Source organism: Serinus canaria, chromosome 15, assembly GCF_022539315.1.
Source record: "Serinus canaria isolate serCan28SL12 chromosome 15, serCan2020, whole genome shotgun sequence".
Classification (NCBI taxonomy): Eukaryota; Metazoa; Chordata; class Aves; order Passeriformes; family Fringillidae; genus Serinus; species Serinus canaria.
The window spans coordinates 6,421,745-6,445,124 of NC_066329.1; the positions used below are offsets into that span (position 1 = coordinate 6,421,745).

General features: G+C 50.0%; 2 protein-coding genes across 5 annotated transcripts in view; both read left to right on the forward strand.

The window, feature by feature from the left end:
- Positions 1–13,403, forward strand: part of SEPTIN5 (septin 5) — a 42,211-nt gene extending 28,808 nt beyond the window's left edge. For all 4 annotated transcript variants that reach the window (XM_030231978.2, XM_030231979.2, XM_009092348.4 and 1 more), the window contains exons 2-11: positions 2,750–2,846; positions 3,364–3,450; positions 3,990–4,113; positions 4,218–4,352; positions 5,009–5,126; positions 5,449–5,550; positions 6,426–6,522; positions 7,777–7,912; positions 9,442–9,544; positions 9,865–13,403. In XM_030231978.2, coding sequence (XP_030087838.2) covers positions 2,837–2,846; positions 3,364–3,450; positions 3,990–4,113; positions 4,218–4,352; positions 5,009–5,126; positions 5,449–5,550; positions 6,426–6,522; positions 7,777–7,912; positions 9,442–9,544; positions 9,865–9,921 — 969 coding nt within the window. In that variant the 5' untranslated portion in view covers positions 2,750–2,836 and the 3' untranslated portion in view covers positions 9,922–13,403. The remainder of the gene's footprint in view (positions 1–2,749; positions 2,847–3,363; positions 3,451–3,989; positions 4,114–4,217; positions 4,353–5,008; positions 5,127–5,448; positions 5,551–6,425; positions 6,523–7,776; positions 7,913–9,441; positions 9,545–9,864) is intronic.
- A 1,558-nt stretch (positions 13,404–14,961) lies between these two features.
- On the forward strand, positions 14,962–17,450 carry GP1BB (glycoprotein Ib platelet subunit beta). Its single transcript, XM_009092349.4, has 2 exons — positions 14,962–15,124; positions 15,795–17,450. The coding sequence occupies exon 2, from the start codon at positions 15,957–15,959 to the stop codon at positions 16,566–16,568; it is 612 nt and encodes a 203-aa protein (XP_009090597.2). The 5' UTR covers positions 14,962–15,124; positions 15,795–15,956; the 3' UTR covers positions 16,569–17,450.
- The last annotated feature ends 5,930 nt before the right edge of the window (positions 17,451–23,380 follow it).

A 23,380-nucleotide genomic window follows, 5' to 3' on the forward strand; every position in this document is an offset into this window, starting at 1 on the left:
TGCCTGTCATAGTGCCCAAATATGCCTGGGATAGGAGCACACACTGAATGTCTCAAAGTGAAGGTGAAGAACCACAAGTTGAGGCTGGTGCAGAGACCACGCTGCCATTCCTGCTAGACAGCTGTTACAAGAAGGGGATCCCCCCTCACAACTTGTCTTGGGTCTCTTGCTTTTACCCTTGACAGGGCTCTGCAGTGTGTCCATGGTTTGTCAGAGGCAGACATGGCTGGGGACAGGGTTTTTCCCCTCACAGGTCTGACTGCCTCTCATAGTGAGGGAAGCTCTTCTGTTGGTATTGCACTCAGCCCTGACCTTCCCTTCTGTAAGGGAAATGACTACATGAGTCATGGGTAAAGGGCAGTGTCCTGCACCAGCTGGGATTTACTCATTTTGAATACCGTGATTCCATGGAGCTCTAGGGAGGCAATCAGAGGTACAGCAAATCCATGCTCTCTTCATTGGGCTGAACAGAAATGAGAGATCAGGTTCAGCCAGTTACACCTGGCAGAAGTAAGTGGAGTTGCACCAGAGCACAGCTCCCCAGTGTCTCCATTGTCAGACCTTAGTCATCTAGGTTAAAACCCAAGCAAAACAAGAGAAACACACCCAAAGCCTCAGCCATGGTTTCATTAGCACATTACTAGTACTATTTCACATGTCAGGTCACTGGAGAGAGCAGGTGATCATTGTCTTTCCAAAGTTTGGTAAAGATCAGGGTAGGACAAGCACAAAAGGGAAGTAAGTTGTGTATTTGTGATGCTTGCTGGGAAACTTGACTGGACCTTTTACTGTGAGGAGCTGGCTGTTACGTGTCCACTTTGGCTGTGCTCATGGATGTGTTTGACCAGGAAGTGAAGCAGGTGGGAGACAGCTCTGGGACTGAGACAGAAGCTGGAAGCAGTTTCTTCTTCCTTGTTTTTGTGACCTTGCCATTATCACGTTTCTCACTCTGCTTTGCACACCTCATTTGCCCTTTACTGAGCCCTCTGGGTGGCAGTTTGTGGTGTCCCCCAGGCAGGCATTGCTTTGCTGCATGCAGCTCATCAGAGCTGCCATCACTCATCAGCTGGGGTCCCGCTCGCTGCACCACTGCTCGGGATGTCACTGCCTCTTAGATCAGCCATTACAGCTGCAGTGGAGCACTTGGGCACTCTAATTCTCCCCGTTTCTCTAATTTAGTTTTCTCTGTCCTTTGCTGCCTTTCTGGACTGTGGGGTGGTGAAACAACATTGCTTCAGCTATGGGAGGTGAGGGAGGTCAGAACCCACAATCACTCAGGGCTAAAATGACCAAGTTTCAGATCCAAATCAAACCTCAGTTGCTAGAAGGTAGTGACAGTGCTAAAGGACAGAGTCCTTGGGCCACAATGGCCGTCAGCCACATCTGTTCCATCTCAGTGGGCAGCTCCAGAGCAGCCATAAATTGGGAGGAGGAGACTCTCTGTCTTCCCTGCTCGGTGTCCCCAGTGGAACTTTGCAGTCTGTCAGACTGAGGGTGCCCAGGGATTCTCACACAGGTGGACGTGCAGCTGTAGGGAGCTGCCTGGGAGGGACATTGCCCACCTGCAGTGTGGAAATAGGTGCAAGTCAACATTGCCCTAAGCTCAGCACCCTGGATCATATTTTGTATTTCTTTGAGTGTGTTGCCCCGGAATGGAGATAGTTAAACTTACAAATGGAGGTGCTCCCTGCTGTGCCTGGAGAATGGGTGAGGGCAGTCCTGTGCTTGAAGCTGCATAAATTCCATGGATGTGCTCCCATGGAATAGGAGCTAGGGCCAGTTTTGAGGAACTCCTGGCTCCGTGGATGTGTCTGTGGTGTGAATCCCAGTGGTATGATTATATTCAGTGATGTTAAAATGCAGAGCCTATCATGCTTTTAGCTCAGGCATTTGTGAATGGCCTGGTGAGCTTGTACAGAGTATGCTGTGCTTGTGAGGTGCCTGCGGATTTTGTGTTGTGAGGGAGCACTCAGTGACAAGGGGCTCTGTCTTGGGGGTGGTTGGGTGAAAGGTAACACTCCAGTAATACTAAAAGTAATACCCTCACCAAAATCATCTTAGTTCTATTATCAATATTTCCACATCCTTCTACTTCCCATGCTCCTTGAACTTTGGTCTCTTCAGAAATAGCACAAGAGATTACTCAGGATTTCCTCTTATTCAGCCAGGAGTGGCTGTGACACAGCAAGAAATAATCCCCTCTCAGGTCAAGCAGAAGCTGAGCCACTGTACCTGTCTCTAGACATGGCTTAGGACTGTGCAAGCCCCGGGGTGCTAATTACAGAGCTCTCCATCATGTAGTACACGTGCCTCTGGAGGGAGGGATGTGGAAATGACCTGGGGGGAAGTGGCATTTGGTGACCCTGCTGTGAAGGGAGCCTGTGACTGTGCACATGAAGCAGAGTTAGGAAGGCTGTCTGTCAGCAGCCTGAATGTGCTCTCTGGTGGGAGTGGTGGGATGTGCTTTCTCCCTTGTGCTCTCTGTGCTGGGAAGCTGCTGGGAGAGCAGCCAAGCAGGGCTGTGACTGGGACATGTCCCTTGGTGCCCACCTGTGGGAAGGGCCAAGTCCCTAAACCCAGAGGAGGTGTGTGCCTTGCCCTGCACTGCTGCCAGGACAGGGACCTGCCTCTCCTCCAGCCCTTGGCTCTGCCCCAGGGGCTTTTTGAGTCCCACTCCCTGTCACTCTGTGAGGCTCAAGCAGAAGGGGTGGCACACTCTGACCTGCTGCCATCCACCTCTGCCCCACAGGACCACGAGAAGCAGTACGTGGGCTTTGCCACTCTGCCCAACCAGGTCCACCGGAAATCCGTGAAGAAGGGTTTCGACTTCACCCTGATGGTTGCAGGTGAGACTGCCCGTGGATGGAGGTGGCTGGGCCACACGGTGGGTAAGTGGAGGGAACCAGCTCTCCTCACTTCCCTTAGGTGCTCCCCATAGCACCTGGATCCTTCCCTCACTCTGTTCTGGTCCTTGTCTCAGGCCTGGCTTTGCTCCCCAGCCAGTGGAGTTTCCCCAGGAGGAACAAGCCCCTCCTGACCCCTCGTAGCCCACTCGTGCAAGCTTTTCCTCTAACAGTGACTGCTCTGGGTGGTGAAGGCAGGGCTGAACAGGGAACGAGGGAAAGGAAGGAGAAGAAGAATGGGGAGCTGGAAGATCACATTTTTACAAGGATTGAGACATCTTGCAGCAAAAGTCTTTCCACTACTGGAAAAATGTAGTGCCAATAAACAGCTCCTGACAGCTTGTCTCTCTTGCTTCCTCTGGCTCAGGATTCAAAGCCTTGTTCAAAGTTTCATTTGTAAGTCAATTAGTGGGTCATGTTGCTTGCTTATTCCTCCTCCCCTTTGCGCTCTGTCAATTAGGAGAGTCGGGTCTGGGCAAATCCACGCTGGTGAATAGCCTGTTCCTGACAGACCTCTACAAAGACAGGAAGCTCCTCAATGCAGAGGGTAAGTTGGGGGCAAAGCAGGGTGAATGGGACTGTCCTAAGGACTAGCACTTTGGTTCCTTGCTTTAGCAGCAGCTACAAGCTTGGCTGGATCCCAGCCCTCTTGTTTGGCTCTGCTCTCCTTTGTGTCTGCAAAGGCTCTAGAACTGAGCAAAAGGGGTTTGGCTGTAGGGCTCTTCTGTCCTTGGAAGGGAAGATGAAGCTGCAGAGCAGCTCTAGCTTTTTGGGATGAGATATTGAGATTTGTCTTTTGTTCTTGGATGCTGGAGTATGGTAGGGATTCCCCTTCCCCAGTGACTGGACAAAATGTTCAGAACAGCTGGGCTACAGGCACTTCAGAGAATTTTTATCTTCTTGGAGTCTGCCTGCCTGCTGCTGGCCCCTGCAGTACCACCCCCTAAGGCTGCATAGAGCATGATCTGGGGTTTTTGAAACCTGTGTTACTCCCTGTGTTCAGTGGTAAAAGGGAGCTGGCTTGTCATGGGTGTAGTGGGGATCCCCAGCATTAACTGGCTTTAACTCACATGCTCCTGTTCAAAGAGAGGATCAACCAGACAGTGGAGATCATCAAGCACACAGTGGACATTGAGGAGAAGGGTGTCAAGCTGAAGCTGACCATAGTGGACACACCAGGCTTTGGAGATGCTGTTAACAACACGGAGTGGTGAGCAGGGCACTGCTGCCTTCCTTTTTGTCCTTGACCTCCCAGTCATTAGGAGACAGGAGACACTACTGATGATTTTGTTTTGATTGAATTTCCCTTCCCAGCTGGAAGCCCATCACTGACTACATTGACCAGCAGTTTGAGCAGTATTTCCGTGATGAGAGTGGCCTGAACCGGAAGAACATCCAGGACAACCGAGTGCATTGCTGCCTCTACTTCATCTCTCCCTTTGGGCACGGGTGAGAGCCCACACTCCAGGCCTGGGGGTAACTCAGTTCAGAGGGAAGACCCTTGTGCCTCAGGATTGCCCTGTAGCAGCTTGTACACTGCCAGGGCTGTTTGCACAGGAGAGGAGCTGTCTGGATGTTCTCCCTCTGCTAAGCATCACAGCACTCCCTTTCCCTCACTGGCAGGACAGACAGCCTGTGAACAGACACAGCAGGTCTCTCTCAGGCCTTACAGCCTGATTTGAAAATCAGGAGAAATAATGCCATGCAGACTTGTATGATCCTATCTAGCTAAGCTGGACTGATGTGTAGGACAGGGAGTTGTAAGCTGCCTTCAGTCCCTGCCCCTTGCTGGCTCATGTGTCAGCCTAGCCTGGAGCAGCTGAAGGGGGCTGTGTTGGCTGCCTGTGGTACAGGACAGCTGGAGGGAGACCCCAGGTTGTGACCTGGGCAGTATTTGGCCTGTAAGGGAGCAAATACCCAGCCAGTGTCTGTATGAGACACTCAAATAGAAGAGAGGTACAGCCCTAGCTGAGGGCTGTCCCAGTGCTGCTGCAGGCTCTTGTGACAGTGCTGTCCTTTTCTCTTTGTGCTGGCTGGGTGAGAGAGGCTGGAGGGGGAGCTGCCAAGTGTGTCTTTGCTAACAGTGTCCCTCATCCCTGCTGCAGGCTGAGGCCTGTGGATGTTGAGTTCATGAAGGCTCTGCATGAGAAGGTCAACATTGTGCCCCTGATTGCCAAAGCTGACTGCCTGATCCCCTCTGAGATCCGAAAGCTGAAGGAGAGGGTGAGATGCTCCTTCTGTACAGAGTTATACCTGAAGCAGTGGCAGGGATGAGCTGAGGAGGGAGGGCAGATAGACATGTATGTATTTATGTGTCTGTACAGCATGTTTGTGTGTATATATACACACACACAACACACACACACACAGTATCTGCACATACAGCTGCAGCTGTGCTCTGTCTCAGCAGAGAGGCTGCCTGTAGAAGAAACATCAAATCCTTTTGCCATCTGTAGGCTATAGCAAAGCATGGTAGCACAAATAGAATAAACCCAACATTTCTATGTTGTTCAGTTTTACATCCTTTTGTCTTGCATGGACATAGATCCGGGAAGAGATTGACAAATTTGGCATTAAAGTGTATCAGTTTCCTGAGTGTGACTCTGATGAAGATGAGGAGTTCAAGCAGCAAGACAGAGAGCTGAAGGTAAGGAATCTAGTCAGCAGGGTCTGGGGAATCAGGCTGGATATGTGGGTCAGTCCAGAAAGAGCCAGAGCTGTCCTGCTTGTGCTGAAGGCCTGTGCTACTGCTACCCAGGGAACAGCCTTGGCTCATGTGGCAGATGGCCTGGAGAAGGTGCTGATGTCCTTGCTGGTGCCATGAAGCCAAGTGTGGCCCTTCTGGTCTCCTTCCAAGCAGTGTCAGTCTTTCCTCCATCTGCCCCAGCCTGTGTGTTTAACATGAAAGCTGGGTACAGCAGTTCTGAGCCCCTATTTGTGGGTGATGCCATCAGCAAGGAGGAGAGATTTGTGAGTGATTAGGCACCACTGTGACACATTAGTTGCATTGGGGTACACAACATGATCATAGGGGCATATTTGGAGGCCCAGCAGCCCACTCCTCACTGCCTCCCAGGCCTGTGTGTGCATGCAGTACGGCCTTGTTTCTCCTGTCAGAGGGGGGCAATGGGCTTTGACCCCCTTCTGAGCAGAGAGGAGCACAGTCTGTACATTCCTGCTCTAGGCATACATTGTCCCACTGGCTTGGTGTCCCAGCCTCTTTCTTCTGGCTTCCTTGTAGAGCTTCCCCTTAATGAAGGGATGCAGGCACCTGCAGAAACACAGCTTCCCTCAGGACAGCTGAGCTCAGGCTGGGAACTAGGCTGCCTGTAGATCCCAGTGCTTTAGGCTTTTCTGTCAACTGGGTTGTGGCACCCTGCTCTGTGGCACATTAGGATGTCCCTGTGCCTTTCCTACCAGCACCTTCCTCCTGTTGCTCTGCTGTGCCTGAGCTTGGCCCCTGGAGAAGGGATCCATGGGCAGCAGGGGCTGAGCTGGGCTCAGTGGTGCCTCTCATTGCAGGAGAGCGCTCCCTTCGCTGTCATCGGCAGCAACACCGTGGTGGAGGCAAAAGGCCAGCGGGTCCGGGGACGGCTCTACCCCTGGGGCATTGTGGAAGGTAAGCATGGAGCCTGGCAGCACTGGGAGGAGGGGCAAGGACAGACAGGCATTTCCGACAGGGATGGCAGGGGAGAGCTGGGACTGTCTGTGCCACCTTTGGCAGATGGCAGGGGACAAGGTAGGGTAGAGAGAGAGGCACTGAGACTGGCTCAGGAGGTCTGTGTTACTGGGAGTACAGCAATAACCCTCCCGTTGCAAACTGAGGAAGAGAGGCTCCAGTGTGAATGAATGAATGCCTAAGCTTTAATGTGCACTAGGACGTGGCTTTTTATTAAGCAGGGCAGGCTTGCCTGCCTATTTATTTTCTGGGGTGGAGCTGTTGCCGTCAGCCAAACAATCAGAAACCCTCATGCACTCCATCCTCTGCTGCTCCTGTAAGTGCTGGGAGTGCTGGGCTGGAGGCTGCGCTGATGCACAGTGTTTGTCTCCAACTTTCTTCCCTTCTAAAGGGAGAAATTTCATAAAGCCCTTAGGCAGAATAACCCTGGAATGGCTTTTGCTGCTGTTGCTGATTTGCCCTTGCTGGTTTGTTGCTTTAAGACCTTGCAGCTTTAGATCCCAAAAGCTTGTGTTTGCACTCATGGGCTGGTGCTGGCTGCTTGAGCTGCTCAGCTGTTGGCTCTGCTCCCTCAATGGCTCCAGAGGGGGCTGTGCCTGTTAGGATGCTGGCATTTGGCAGTAGGATCAACTTTGTGAACCCCTGTGCCCAATACAGCTGGTTTTCCTCAGCCCTACAGAGAGGCAAATGGAGATCATCACAGCAGCACAGTGCTTCCCACAGTGCTGTCTGCAGCCAGGCTCCCCATGGCAACAGCAGCTCTTTCAGCTCTCCATTGCCTGCTCTTGGCTTTGCCCCCAGGGGCTGATTTTGTCTACAGGGGCCTTTTGATAAGTCCTAAATTCTGATCAGACAAGCAATTTACCTCCAGCACCAGCTGTGCTCACTGTGGTTCATCCCAGTAACATCCCATTACCTGGGATCCTCTCTCAGGGCTCTGCTGTATGTGCTTAATTAATCCTTTTATACAGAAAAGTCCTGGGAACATGGGGCATTCAGAAGTTTGGCCTCAGTGTTGGGAAGTGTAGAAGAGCACCATTGAGGCCTGTGCCAGGGCAGTGGCAGGGGACGATGAGGAGGGAGCCCTGGTGGGGAGTTTTAGTGCAGTCTGTGTGTCCAGGAGCTGAGAAGGGGCTCCCTGGAGAGGCCTGGTGAGATGAGATATCCAACACTCTCCCGTTGTTGCTTCCCCAGTGGAAAACCAGGCCCACTGTGACTTCGTGAAGCTGCGGAACATGCTGATCCGGACACACATGCACGACCTGAAGGACGTCACTTGTGATGTCCACTACGAGAACTACCGAGCTCAGTGCATCCAGCAAATGACCAGGTGGGTCCCCACCTCTGTCTGTCACCCTCTGTGGAACTGGGGTTGCTCTCACAACAGCCCATTGGTCAGGAGGCTGTGGATCTGCTGGGGACTTGCTGGGCTGCAGCCTCCAAGAATGGCACTGGGAACTAAAATAGCAAATCCAAGCATGTTTCCCACAGCCTGAACCCAAGGCAGGAATGCTTCTGAGAATCCACATTCCTGTCTGAGGATTCCTCATGCAGATATAAAGAAATAGGCCTGGAGATTCTCTTGAAGAGCTGTTTCTAGCAGTGGATGAAATACATCCAGCCAAATAAAATGGGATAAACCATCTCTCTGGTGAGGGATAGCTGTGTGCATTGCTGAACAGGAATGCATCTGTGGTCTGTAGTTATGTCTAAATAATAGCATGACCCTTGGGATGCTGCTGTTTCTCAGACAACAAGGCCCAGGCAGTTAGTAAGACAACACATCTTCAAAGATTTCTCAGCATTGTCTTCTCTTTTCATTTGATGCTCTGTGGTTTTAGTCAGAAGGATCAGAAAACAGAAGAGAGAACACTCACAGGCTTCTCATTTGAGACCTTTACTTTTCCTTCTCCCTTCCATGATATATTGGTGAAAAAATTTGTGTTGAAGTAGGTCTTGGCTCCTCTGTTGTGAACCATTCCCTTCACTTCCTGCCAGCCCTGGCTGGGTAGCTCTGTGCTGCCACGTTGCAGAGCAGAATGGCTGTGCTTCAGCAAGGAGCAGTCCTGCATGTGTGCCAACGTGCAGGTTGGCACATTCTCCTGACACACAGTGTATCCCTGTACTTTTGCATAGCAGATAAGCCTGTTTTTTTCAGCAGCAAGTATATGGAGTCCCAAAATAACTATGTTAAATGCTAGAGCTGGGTGAACAGTGTCACAGCTGCTATTTAGTTAGGCTGTGTGTCTATTAAAAGAAGAGCACAGTGAAAAAGTGGTTGCTGCTCCTAGAGAAAGCTTCAGTTTGGTACTGTTTGCCATGATTAGTTCCTTGCTAGTGAACAAGTTTTATAAAACCAGCACAGGGCCATTTCTAGAGAGTCATTTTGGTAGGAAATCCAAAGCTCCAAGGCTGGAATTGTCTCAATAATGAGCCAATGGTGACTCCAAGTGGTGAACACTTGCAAATGGCACCTTGAAGTTCCAATTTCAGCCCAGACTTCTTTGGTTACTACCATTCCCTCCTCATGTACTGAGAGCTGGGGTCTTTTGAAAGAAAACCCTCTCCTTCCTGTGTCCCCTACCTGCAGTCATGGGCACCCCAGCCCTCAGAGCAATGCTGCTGTGCTGTGCCTGTCTCATGCCTCCCAGCTGCTGAACAGGAGGTCTCATTCTCCATCCAAGTGCATGCCACAGCTCTGGACTGGATTGCCCTATAGCCCCTCCACTTGGTTGGGTGTGTGATGCTGCATTGCTGGTGGCTCTACCATGGGGAGTGACAGTCATTATGTGGTGACACCAAAGCCAGCCATCCTGGACCCCGATTGACTGCTCTTCCCCCCTCTCTCCATCTCTCTAGCAAGCTGACTCAGGACAACAGGATAGAAAGCCCCATTCCTATCTTGCCTCTCCCAACACCAGACACAGAGACAGAGAAGCTGATTAAGATGAAGGATGAGGAGGTGAGTACCATTTCTGCCTGTGCCTCCTGGATGTTGGAGCTGGAATCCCAGGAGTTTCTCCAGGGTTGGCCCATAGAGGCAGTCCTGAGGCTTCCCACTCCTGTGTCCCCCTGTGGGCTCCTGGGGTGGAGGACAGGGTTGAAAGCTGTGGCTTCCTCTGTCAGGGAGACATAGCTCCCTTCCACCCCAGACAGAGGTGCCTCTGTGCTCAGGCAGGAGTTAACACTCCCTGAGGGATCCATCCCCTTGTCAGCTCCAAGGGGCTGCCAGGTGTGGATCCTCTGCTCCCTTTCTGACTCTCTCTTCTGTGTCTCCTGCAGTTACGGCGGATGCAAGAGATGCTGCAGAAGATGCAGCAGCAGATGCAGGATCAGTGAGAGGCGGGTACCTGGAGGGCAGAGGGGATCCCCCAGTGACCATCTGAGACCTGGCAAGAGCTGTGAACATTTAGAAAAGGTTTCCTGTTGTGTAGAGACTTGTGGGCAACTGCTGCACCCGCACCCTCTAATTTATTAGCAGCAGTGCTGGCTTTTTGACCAGCTGGATTGTGGAGGAGGCTGTTCACTTAACAGTTTACTGATGTGTATTTCTTTTTTAATAATTATTCTTTTGTTTCTTTTTTTTTCCTTTTTTTTTTTTTTTTTTTTTTTTTAAGAAACTAGCCTGGGACGTCTCTAAGGCATCCTAAAAAAATAAGAAAAGAAAAAGATCCCTCTTTCCTATGTACTAATCTCTTGTTTGGGAATGCTCTGGTATTTAAAGTCCTGGTTTCTCTGGTGTACAAACTTAAAGTATCTGTGTCAATGCACGTAGGTGTTTACTCCCAACTGAGGTGCTGTGCCCCTGTCCCTGTTCCCCTTGTCTGGGGCCAGCACAAGCATTGTAAAGGCAGCCATACCCTCCTGTGAGTTTGACCTGTGCTGCTTGGGCTTCTCAGCCTGGGGACGGTGCTGGCCCAGAGAACTGGGGCTGGGGCTTCCTCTGTGCACTGACCTGCTCAGGAGTCCTGATGATTGCCTGGTATCCTGTCCAGGTTTTTATGGGTTTTTTGTTTAGTTGGTTGGTTTTGTTCTTCCTATCAAGAAAACTCCAGGATGTTTGCACTGAACAGCAAGAGACTGAGTGCCTCGAGGCTGGTTACAAGAAAACTGTTCTCAGTTACATCTTTCTGGCAAAGAAGTTGAGTTGTATTGCCTGCAAGGAGGTGATGGGAGTGAGCACTTTCCCTGCTATGGTTTCCTCCCACAGCAGGTGGAGGCATTGGTAGAAGAGCCCTAGGGCTCTGCAGTAGCTGGGTAAGGGTGTTTCATGGTTTAGCTCTGGTCATCACTTGCAGTGTGACTTCAGTGTCTGCTCTGTAAAGCACAGTGGCATCCAGAGCACTTGCCAAGACTGCTTTGAAGGGGGTAGAAACCCTAGGGCTGAAATCCAACCCAAAATGCAGACCTGTCCCCTACCCCCAGGCTTTGCAGTCCCATGAGCACATAGCTGGCTCCAAGCTTCTCCTGGGGGAAGGGGCAGTTGTTGTAGAGTTGTTGTATCAGAGATCTGCAGGCAGCCTGTGTGGGCAGGTGTTGGGTCAGCCTGGCAGGTGCAGGACTGTCATTGAGTGGGGCTGAGCACAGCCAGCAGACTTGGCTCTTGCTCCCCTGCCTTTCCCCCAGGCACTCAACCCTTCTCCCCCTCCTTATTCCTTGGCTCTTCCTGCCCTAGTGCTGGGAAGGCTGGTGGGTCTGCTGGGCAGAGATAAAAGCACTCTTTGGGCAGCAGCTCCTGTCCTGTTCTTGCTTCCTGCAGTATTTTTAACTTGAGTCCAGCCAGAGCAGAGCCCTGGAGTGTGATGTGCCTGACAGGGCAGGGCTTGCCAGCAACACTGCCACGCTCACAGGAGTCAGGGCTGTTGGAGGGAGAGACACTTGGCTTTTCCCTCTGACTCCAGGGAGTGCAGCCATGGGCTGGGCCCTTCTGCTCCTTGCCTGACTCCTCTGCCCCCTTTCCCCTTTTGTATCTGTTCCTTCATCTCTGGATCTCCCTGGGTAGGAAGCACAGTGTTGGCCAGGAATAGCCAGGCCCTAGATTCTGTTACTAGGCACTGCATTTGTCTCATTCCTCCCTGGGGCTTTAGAGCCCTGTCAGGGTTTGTCCAGGTGGTGAGTAGGTTGGCTGGTTCCAGTTATTCACTGTACAGAGACTCTGCTTAGCCAGTTCATGGGCTCTAGGGGCAGGGGAGAGACCCTGGCACTATTTGGGAGGACAAAATAAGGATGGAAGCCCTTTGACAGAACTGTGCAAGCTGGGCAAGAGCAGTGTTCAACAACGTTCAGAGGTTTTTTTTCATGCTCCCTTATTTTGGGCTCATAAGTGGCAGTGCCATCCTAGGAGAGCAGAAGGATTCAGCTTGACTTCAGTAACAGTAAGGACTGAAGCACCTGAGAGGAAGTATAACCTTTCTTTGCATGATGTGCTTACTTGGGCAGTGGAGTAGCCTGAAACAGGAGCTTCCTTCAGGTTTTCCAGAGAGGTGGACAGCTGAGTTCTTGGCTTTGTCTGCGCTAACATAAAAGGAAACATCTTGAAGTAACCTGTCCCCTCTTTTCTTACAAAATCTTGGTGAGGAGGGTGTTCTGTTGCAAATGAGCCCTGTCCACCTGGAGATTGTCCTCTTTCAAACAGATTCATTCCTAGAAGATAAAGGAGACCTTTTCCCTTTAGCATGGACATAGAGCAGCTGACACCTTTCATGCTGGGCTGTGCACAGAGGTGCTGTGTGCTGGTGAAAGCACAGGGTTCACTGCTCACAGGCAGGGCTGCTGAGGCTGGATCTGCCCATCCCTCCACCTGGGGAAGTCTCCACCAGCTCAGTGCACGTGCCTCCTGCATCAAGTCCAGGGTCCCAAGCCTGTCCTCTACAGAGAGCTGAAGCCTTTGGCTACCAGCTGGCAAAGATGGTTCAAGTTGCATTTAGGAAAAACCACACAGGAGTGAGGCACCAGAGATGGCTTCCACAGAGGAGTGGTGGTACCACTGAAATCATGTCTCTGTAGGATGTTCTCTGGCCTGAGTGCCAGAATTTAGGGACTGCTTGGAAAGGGATTAGAAACTCATTTTGGGGGACATCAGGGGTTCAGATTCTGGCCTGGAAGGTGGAATCTGTTTATTTAAGGAGTGTGTTGTACTGTGGCATCAATTCTCACAGTAAGTGGAAAAGAAACTCCTGAACACAGGAAGCTTAGCCATGTGGCTCTGGCAGTGAGAAGTGTGGATAGGAAAGTAATTTAACATCTCCCCTCCACAGCCTCACATACAATCCCTGCACCCCCTGGCACATTCCCATGCCCCTGCCAAGCTTTGCCCTGCTGAGTGAGTGGCTGCAGGGATGGTGTCCCACCCCACAGCTATCCCAGGCTGCAGCTGGGGCTGATGGTACATCTTGGCCCCTGTGCCTGACAGGATGGATCCATGGCATGAACTCCTTGTGGTGCCACTGCTGTGCTGGTCCTGCCTGTGCAGTCCTTGCTGCCTCCTTGCATGCCTCCCCTCAAAGGAGGGGCTCCCACTCGTGCTCTGCAATGGCATTCCCTGCTCTTCCTCACAAACTCCGCTGTGCTTTAATGCTGGCTTGCTCCTGCCATGCACCTTCCTCACCCCTGCTCCATTCCTAGGCTCTATGTTTCCTGTCCATCTGTTGGGTTATTATAATTATATATTTTTTTGTAAATTTCTGTTTGAACATTTTGTCATTGTGAACAAAGAAAATGAAACCTTTTAAACATATCCATTTTATTAAATGATTATTGTTATTATTATTAATGTTTACTACCTGAATTGATCAGTGAAATAAATACATTCAAAAATCCAACCTCTTTCTGTTTAATTTTCAGTCCCCTTGAGCAGCATTGGTGATACATTATGGGCAGGAGAGAGCAAAACTGACCCTGTTTCTCCTTTTATCTAATTCAGTCAGAGCAGGTTTCAGACAGGTTTTCTGCAGGGGATTTCTGGCCTGTTTATTGTAGAAGCTAGCAAGATGATCTTGAAGGTTCCTCTATATCTAAGCTTCTCCTAGGAGTGATATCTAAATCATCAATGGTCAGCTGGGCAAGATCCAGGCCCAGAAAATCCAGTTTGTAAGCAGCCAGGAGAGCATTGCCAAATCCATGCTGCATGCAGAGCCACAATGGGTCTGGCTCTAGATCAGCTCCATGCCACACCTGGCCTGAACACCTGCCTGTGAATAAACACAGCACTGAACACATGAGATGAGGTAAGTTTGCTGAACAAACTTACCCTTCTGTAGTTGAGCTGCTCCCAAGTGGAAAGCAGACTCTGCAGGAAAAATTGGGTTAGTTTGTTAGCCTAAGATATCTTTCCCACTCTGCCTGGTCACCACAGTGAAACAACTGGAATTACCTGTTCCAATTTTGTAGAAATTTAAAGTTTAATTGTTTTCTTCAGAGCATAAAATATTTCCCTTGGTTGGGGCCACATTCTGCAATTTTTTGCACCCTCAATTCTCTTAACGTGAGCACATTCAGGGCATTCATCATTTCTGGTCTCCAGGATGTCCACAGTACAATGTAAGAGAGTTGAGTTCAATGGGGCGACAGTTCCATAATGTGACTCTGGTGGCCTTAGGCTAAGGAGTGTAGTGTATGCCTGGTCAGGCTGATGGCAGAGAAGTGTCTGTGAAGATGTGATGGCCACAAGAAGATGTGATTCTGTCTGAATGTAGTTTTGATCCTTGGATTTACCTGTTGAAGTATTTGTGTAATGCAGCTTCTAAATAAAGCATGTGGTCAGTCTTTGTCAGTAACTGCACTTGTCAAGGGCTGTGGGCTCACTTGGCTGCCTGAAGAGCAGCTCCTCAGAGCACTGCCCTTCCCAGTCTGCTGGCCTTCCTGTAAATCCAACTAGTTTTATTTTGGTGTAGACAGTGAAATGCCAAGAATTACATTTTACCCCTATAACAATCATGAGAGGATACAAGTGTCTGAAGAGTTTCTCTGGAAAGATGGATGGACTGGAAGACCATGTCTATCAGCAGATCTTTCACTACGTACTAGATTTGTGCCACTGCTTCAAGGGAAACCTGAGGGTCAGCACCCAGAAAGTGCTAGGTGTCACCACTCTGCCAAGTTGTCCTGCTGAGATGGGAAGCCAAAGGTCACAGTGGTGAGGGAGTACAAACCAGTAACATCACCTTCCAGTCTGAAGTGCATTTTGAGTTACTGTGCTGTTGAGACTTCATAACATTTCTATTGGGCTGAGCCTGTGGGCCCAGAATCAGTTACCAGTACTGGCAGCATTTCGCAGCAAACGTGTTCTTGTGAGCAGTGTCAGCTCCCCTTTCTTGGAAGACTTGCTCAATGAAGCCTCAGCTTCCGGTGACATGCAGCAGACTTGCAGGAAGGCCTCATGTGGGAGGTGTCCCTGGGATGAGCCTGACCCTTATCTTGCCAGCCAGCTGCAAGGGGATTATCTGGGAACAGAGCTATGCACACTCTTGCGCTGGCTGGGCTGCCTCGAGACCTTTCTCTTGTGTTGTAAAGCCAGCAAGAAAGCAAGAATTGAGCTACTCTGGTAAGTCAATAATGCTATCTTCTACTCTTTGTTAAAATTTTATTTGTCAAGCACAAAAAATGCTGCCTTGTTGCAAGTATGTGTAGTGTTCTCCTGGAGAAGTTACAGCAGCTCCTGTTCAGCAGTGGCATGAGACTGTAACATAAAAAAAGCTCGTTGACCCATGTCTCCCAGCACAGGTGATTATTCACCTGCTGGAGCAGTGTCTAGCATGAAAAACTCCACTGGCCTCCATCCTCAGTGGTCAGCACCTTCACTGCAGCCAAAGACTGTTTATTACTTCTTTTCAAGGCTGGAAAGGCTATTTTTTACACATGGTAACAGTAAATTTATTTCTGAATCTCCTCTTGCAGTTGGCATGAACGAAGCTTTACTTACAGATGTAATCCAGAGCTATGTTAAGGCATGAGGAAGTTCATATTCTAGTTTTTGATTCCTTGATAGAAATTTTCTTGGCTACCCTGATAATGCACCTTCAGTAGTGCTGAAAACATAAGCAGCTCTTGTATACTTCTGAGGACTAGTGAAAATGTATTTGATGGCTGCAGCTAAGCTTTCCAGTACCATGTATTCATATCCCTCCTCAAATCCAGGGTTGGAAGACCATGAAAGTTCCTTCACCTATACTGAGAGACCAGAATTTGCTCTCTTTTAACTCTGTTCTTTTCAGAGCTCTCGCGTCTCCAGTGGAGGACACCAAGTTCACCCAACTTTAGAAGCTCATCCTCAGAACAAAACAACAAAAGACCTTGGCTGTGGTGTCAGCCCTAGAGTGTGTGGTGTCTGGTCTCCACCTCATCCAATCTCACCAGGGAAGTGTTTGCAGAGGAAAATGAACAGTGGAATTCTCTTGTCCCTCCTTGGCTTCCTCCCACTTGTGATACCCATATGCCCTGTGCCATGCAGGTGCACCACCAACATTACTGACTGCTCACTGAAAAACCTGACTGTAGAAAACCTGCCCACTGCCTTCCGTCCCTCGGCTGAAATCATCCACCTCGGTTCCAACAGGCTCACCTCTATTCCCAATGGGCTCTTTGACAATCTGAGGAGCCTCCAGGTGGTTTACCTGCAGGGCAACCCTTGGGAATGCACCTGTGACATCCTCTACTTGCGCTCCTGGCTCCAGTGGCAGCAGAACCGGAGCCTGTACAGGGATGTGAGGTGCAGCTCCCCAGAGCACCTGCAGGGCCGCATCATTGCCTACCTGACAGAAGATGAGATCGTCTCCACGTGCCAGCACTGGTACTGCAGCCTGGCTCTGCTCTCTCAGCTCTCCCTCTTCATCCTCCTTATCCTCCAGGGTATCTTGGTTATCCTCATCGTTGTCTACCTGCACAAATTTCGGAGAATGACCGCTGAAGTCCGGAGCACCACCCAAGAACTAGACCACCAGGTGGACCCTTGGGCATCTTCTTCAATAAACCCCTCCAATAAGGATTAACATCACGAGACAGAAGACCCTTCTCCCTTCTCCCCCAGAGGACCCCCAGCGTCCTTTGGGGGATGCTGTGCCCAAGTCCTGTAGTTTGTGATACCCAGAGGGGACAATTTAGTATGACATCTAATCCTGACTGCAGTCTGAAGCAGGACTTGAACTGATCAGACTTTTTCTGTGTTCCTAAAGAATCAATCTCATGCTTTTTCAATGCTTTAAATTCTTTAGCGTGATCTTGGCTGCTTGTCTGAGCTGGAAGTGTTCAGTAGACTAAGGAAATCATAAATTACAGCGACCAGAACTGACTCTAACAGCTCATAGGGGCTCCAGTGCTAGATCCCTCCCCTCCTACAGTATTCCAGCCATATTTCCCAGGATGCTTCTGGTTGTGCTGGGTCAGGTGAGGACAGAGGTGGCCAGCAAACTGTTTGAGTTCTGAACTAGGACAATGGAGAAATAGTTTCCTTCTGCCACCACAGACAGCATTAAGAGCTTTGGACTAGGGTTTTAGTCTTCTCCTGCCTTGGTTTCCCAAGTAAGAGGGAAAGGAAATATCTTCTTGCTTAATGCATCTTTTCCAATGTTCTTCTAGGGGAGGAGGGTATGTCTAAAAGCCCACTCATCTTACCTTATCTGCTTCCCTTTTAGTCTACTATAGTTTTAATACTGACTGAATTGAGTGAAACTGGGGCCCTGAATCTTTATGAGAAATTCATCCTGAAGACAAGAATTGTTTGACTGTGCCTGTATGGTGCCTGGCACAAGAGATCTGGTCTTGAGAGACTCAAACTACAAACCCCAATGATGTGCCTACTGCTGTTTATGGTGTCCCTTAATTATTTTTGAAATAAAGCAAAATTTAAATAAAATTATGCATGATGATGTAAATGGCTTATTTTTCCATTCAGCACTGGGTATCTTGCATGCTGTTGTGCTCCCTGAGACTGTTCCTCACCCTCAGACTTTGTGCCAAGTAAAACAAATCCTGAGGGCAGGTGGTGAAATTACTGGAGTGCACCGTAGAGTTAAATTTTGGCAGCTGCTGGCTTCTACCATGGGCCGGGAGAAACAGAGAATTTCTTCCAAAGCCACTTTCTGGCTGCTTGTTTTGTGATGCAGCTGGAATGGAGAGGCGTTTGGTGGGGCCAGCAGGCTGAACGACCTGTGCCCTTCAGCCCCCAAACCCAAGTCACGGGGGGTCCATTCCTCACTCAGCTCACACGCGAATGCAGCTCGGTCACGGGAAGAGCTCTGCCCAGGGGCTGCTGGCAGCGGTGGGGACGGGGCAGCCGGTGGCAGGGGCTGGGGCAGGCCGGGGCAGTGACCAAACAGGCAGGGGGTGATGGGACATGGGACAGGGGGGGCAGTAACGGAGCTGTGAAGGGACACGGGAGGGCAGTGACCGAACAGGTGGGGACAGTGGTGGGACACGGGACAGGGAGGGCAGTGACCGAACAGGGACAGTGGTGGGACACGGGACACGGAGGGCAGTGACCGAACAGGTGGGGACGGTGGTGGGACACGGGACAGGGAGGGCAGTGACCGAACAGGGACAGTGGCGGGACACGGGACAGGGAGGGCAGTGACCGAACAGGGACAGTGGCGGGACACGGGACAGGGAGGGCAGTGACCGAACAGGGACAGTGGCGGGACACGGGACAGGGAGGGCAGTGAGGGACCCGGGGCAGTGACGGACACCGCCAGGCGGCGCTGCCCCGCGGCCGCCGAGCGCCCCCTAGCGGCTCGCTGGCCGCTGCCCCAGGCCGCTGAGGGAGCCCGTGACGGGGGAAGGAGCTGAAGGAGCCGGTCCAGGCTCTCCGGCGCCGCCTGAGGGGAAGAAGGGAGTCCTGGGGCATTTCTCTGCCTCAGGCTGCTTCGCCTCGACTCAGCTCAGCCCAGGGGGCCGCGGTAGCCCCAGACGCACCGGGTGTTGCCGTGAAAAGCCGCAGGTGGTCGGGGCGGCGGTGCCGATGGGGCTGAGGCAGGAAGATGGAGGCCTGTGGGTCCCCTCACGGGCAGCTCGCGGGTGGAGTCCATGGCTGAGAAAGACATTCCCTCTGCTGTGTGTGCCGGGGCCAGCGTGACTGAGGTGAGTAACACAGGGCTCTGTCTTAGGTGTCTCCTTCTGCCCTTTCCTTGCTGTGTCCCTCCAGCACTAACCCCTGTGGCATTGACCTGACTGGATGTGGTAGCAAGGCACCCAAGGAAATGTGAGTCTAACTCAGATTTATTTTTTCTTCTGGGGACTGCACATCTTGCACCAGTATTCCCTGCAATATCACTGTGACCACGACCTCCAAGGAGGGACATAGATCACCAAGGACCTTCCTCTGTGGCGAGCTCCAGATTGGTGCTCCATGAGGCCCCATGAGGTGACCCACAGGCCTCCATCTTCCCACCTCAGCTCCATCGGCACCGCCGCCCCAAGCACCTGGGGCTTTTCACTGCAACACCTGGTGGTTTTGGGGCCTGTGGATTTTTAGCTGAATTTGCCTGGGTTAGAAGGTGCTGCTGGTGCATGTGGGCAGTTCAACAGGTTCAGTTGCTGGGACAGACTGAACTGGGAGCAGGCATAGTCCCAGCCCTGTGACAGTTTAGTCTGTTGACACTGCCATGGGGTGCTGAAAATCCTTCATGGCTTAGTGTGTCCAGAGAGACAGAACAACTGTTGGCTTTGGTTTTGCTTCCCCAAGCAGGCAGGAGAGCTCCTGACTCTCAATCACTAAGTCTTGGCACATGGAAGTTTAAAAGCCTTTTTTGGCATAATTTGCACCTGTGAAAAATGTGACCAGCCATGGCACTGTGATAATGAATTGCACTGAGTGCAGAGTGATTTGTGTGCCATGGCAGTATGTCTAATCCATAAATCCAGAGCCTGCATATCTTGCCTTCTCCTGGCTCAGGAATCTGCATGTCACAGATGCTTTCTTGCTCTGCTACCCAGTGGAGGATCTGCTGGGATGCCAGTGAAAGGAGAACTGGCTTTCATTCTGAAGGGACGCTGTCCAAGAATGCACAGATGCTTCGAAGGGGAAGCAGCGGTGAAATATGGCAAACATAATAAGCACAAGCTATTAAGCTGCTTTGCAAATAATTTTCTAGTATCGAGGCCAATCCAAGCCCATGCCATGCAGGTTTGGGCTGCCAGGCTTGCTGGACAGTCTAGTGCCTTGCCAAAGGTTCAGGTGCTTCCAAACAGCTCCTTTCTCTGAAAGTTATCAGGTTAAAGAAACCTGGGAGACCAGACCAAGGTGTTTGCGGCCTCCATGATGCAGAGCTCCAAACCTGAGGTGTTTAAAAAGCAAGTCAGCACTTCCTAAGTGAAGGACCAAATGGTTGGTAGATGACATTGGGGAAGGCGCAGTGCTTTTTTCTTCCTCCAAATGCCTTGTTTCTTGGTTATCTTTATGTTTTATAGAGAAAAAGAAGGCTTGAAAGCAAAGCAAGCTGATTTTGGACCCTAGAGAATTTTAACCCATAATCCCACAGTCCCTGTACCATATGGTGATAGTAGTTCTGTTTTGCTTCAAGATTGCTGCAGGCCCTTGTTTACAGATTGCCTGGATCCCTGTGACCCTTGGGAACCTGCCCCTCTTCTTTTACTTACACTTTCATGGGTTCTGCACCCTCAGGTGTGCGATGAAAATATCACATCTGTACACACATTATCACCCTCTGCAAGGCTTGGTCACTGGGACAGGCAATTCCTTGCAGCACTTGGAGATTAGGCAGTGCTTGGAGATAGTATGGGGCTTGGCACATCCCTCTCATGCAGTCAGAGCTGTGTGCTGTGCATGTGCCTGAGCGAGGACTCTCAGTGGATGCCTTGGTGGCATTTGTTGCATTGTTTACAAATTGTAAGAGGCGTTTTTCTTGGTCATGAATATGAGGCTGCCTGGCCTTCTCTAAACCCCTCATTTCCCTTCAGGATTGAAGCATGAAGGGCGGCCCAGAGAGAGTGCCAAGAAAACAGAGTTGATTCCACATCATGGGACATCTTATCTGTCCTAGGGTACATGGAAAAACAAACATTTGAGAAATGTTTAGAAGTGACTTTTACTTTTTTTATGTCTATATTTGCATATGGAAACAAAGGCTCTTTCAGGTTCATAGGCTTTATTTGGAGGGCTTTAATGGAGAGCACAACTTAATTTAAGAGGTTTCTGCAAAAGATTAGTTATCATGGGGAAGTGCACTGAAAGCAGCAGGTTACAGTGTTTTGTTCTGAAGATAGTGTGTGTGTACATACTGTATGTCTAGGTAAAGTTACATGCTCCCTGGAAGGATAGGATGGAGCACTCCTGGAGGACATAAAAGGTTTAAGTGGGTTTAGTAAAAAAAAAAAAAAAAAAAAAAAAAAACCCTCCTCAATTTACCCTACAAATTAAATCTACAAGTAATTTTTTTCCTATTTCTTTATATATATATCATGGTCTGCTTCTGCTCTGAAATGTTTGTGACTATTGAGAATAGAATATGCTGGGTGGTATTTCTTTGTATTTACACAGAGGAAAATTACCTGAGAGTTACAAAAACAAAATGCCAGGAATGCCCTCTGTGGATACCAAATGGTTCAGGCTGTGTAGCTGATCTGCCGCCCTCGTCTGTCACAGCTGATAATCACTTCTAACCTGCCCTGTCACAGCTGTTTGGTTCCACACCAGCGCCATTCCTTTTGCATGGGAGCAGCTGTGCTCGCTGAAGGAAAGTCTGTCTCCAGAGCCACTGCAGTACTGACGAGCCACTGCTCGCTCAGGAGAGGGCAGCAAATCGCTGTTAAACTCCTGTTTGCTTTGACTAGTAAAATACACATGAGATTTGGGCCTGGGAGAGGGTGAAGGCAAGTGTGATGTCAGCCAGAGGCTGACAGGGATGCTCCAGACTTAGTTGCCCAAGCAGCAGTCTTTGCTTCTGGAACCAGTAACTACTAGGTAAAAAGCTCCTTTTCTCGTTGTTGTTTCCAAGCATCGGCCTGAAACAGAGAGGGAAAGGAGGTGGTCATTATGATGTTGTGTCCATAATGTAAATAGGGTTGGTTCTCTGTGGGCGCTTAGTCTGATGAGTTTTGGAGGGTGGAAACCCATCCTTTGGCAGGTGGTAATAAAAGCTCTTGCCATTGTCGCTGAGCAATGAGAGCAGTGGGTTTTCACTGAAGTGCCTGTTGGAGATGGGAAGGTCCCTGGGGTGTTTTGTACCTCTCACAGGTGAACATTCATGTTGAGTCAGGAGGATGGGTGGGGGGAGGTAAGAGCTCTCAGAATGTCCCAGGGCTACGTAGGACAGAGGAATCAAAATTGTTGGGGTTGGCTCTGTGCCTCTGTGGGACAGAAAATGCAGAGGCTTGAACAGGCAGCTGTGTAAGCACCCATGGAATATAAATGCCCCTGCACTGGCAGGAGCTGTGGGGAGCTGAAATCTGGATCAGAGGGCTGTGAAATACCAACAACTCGTGTTAGGACTCCTAGTTCTTGACTTGGTTGTCTCTCATAAGGTATGATAAGGGATGTGCCTGTGTTTGGGGAGCTTTTACCTCCAGCACTCTCAAGCTCACCAAAGTATTATGTGGGTGCCCACATTTGCTCTGTATCTCCATTACCTGATCTTTCAACACAGTGTTAGCAAACTGGTTTTTTTCCCAGGATGAGACTTTAATTCCCTCCCATTGATCATGGCCAAAGAAGAGAGCTCAAATGGAGATTTTATTCCAGAAACAATGGCCCCCTTATGTGGTGTGTCGTGATCTCTCTGAATGAACCTGCTGGTGAAATGAAGGCTTTTCTCTGGGCTGTTTTATACCTCTCACAGGTGAATCTTCATATTGGGTCAGCTGCCTTGATTCCTGCAGGGAGAGAGAAGGGAAGTAAAACATGAAATCTTTGTTCTGTGGGGACTGAGACAAAATGAGAGTCAGTGGGACTTGGGCTTTATATTTAGATTCCATAAATCCCCATGTGCTGCAGGGAATTTGTACCCATTAACACCCACGAAGTGGAGGGCAAGTTCCCTGTGCAGTTGTATGTATTTTCTGCTTTAAGACACTTCTCTCCAGGTCCAGCCCAAAGCCTCTTGCCTGGGCTGGCTGCTCACTTCCAGCCAAACTACTGTTGTCTTTCATGCCTTGTCCTCAGCTCTGCTGTGAGCTGCTGCCTATTCTGTCTGTACCTGCTCTTCCACACCCTTCCCACTGCTGTCAGCATTTCCCAAGTTGTACATAAAATACAGATTGCTGCTTTCCCATGTTTGGCTCTCTGATGGCCGAGCTGCAGCAAACCCACCAAACTTATTAATTTGATCATCCAGTGCAGGAGGCTTTGAAAGCAAGACCTTGGTGTTCTTGATTACTTCCTCTCCTGTCATCCCCTCTTGCCACTATCCATCAAGAACGGCATTTTAATGATCCCTTTGCTTCTTTTCCTTTTTTTCCTGAGACTTCAAAGAGCACAAGAAGCAGCATTGTCATTTCTGTGCTGCCTAAATGAAGGGAAACTCTCTCCAAGTGCTGTGTGTGAATTTCAGTGTGCAAATTCCCATGCAGTTTTCTACAGTACGTCGGGTAGTGTTTTGTATTCCGTCCATTGCTGGATTTGAGCAAAAAAACCCACTGTATTGGTTTCTGTTTCTGTGTTGAGAGGATTAAAGAGATATACTTACATCAGGTAGAGATGGAGAGAGGGTGCTGTATTGTCTGTAATTTGAAAATATATAATGATATGTATTTTCCTATGTGTATATCTGAAAGGAAGCTCCTCGGTAACTGCAGAACTCTGTGGTGGTGTTCACTCTCTGGAAGAAGTCAGCTGTGGCTAAGTTGCTCTGTG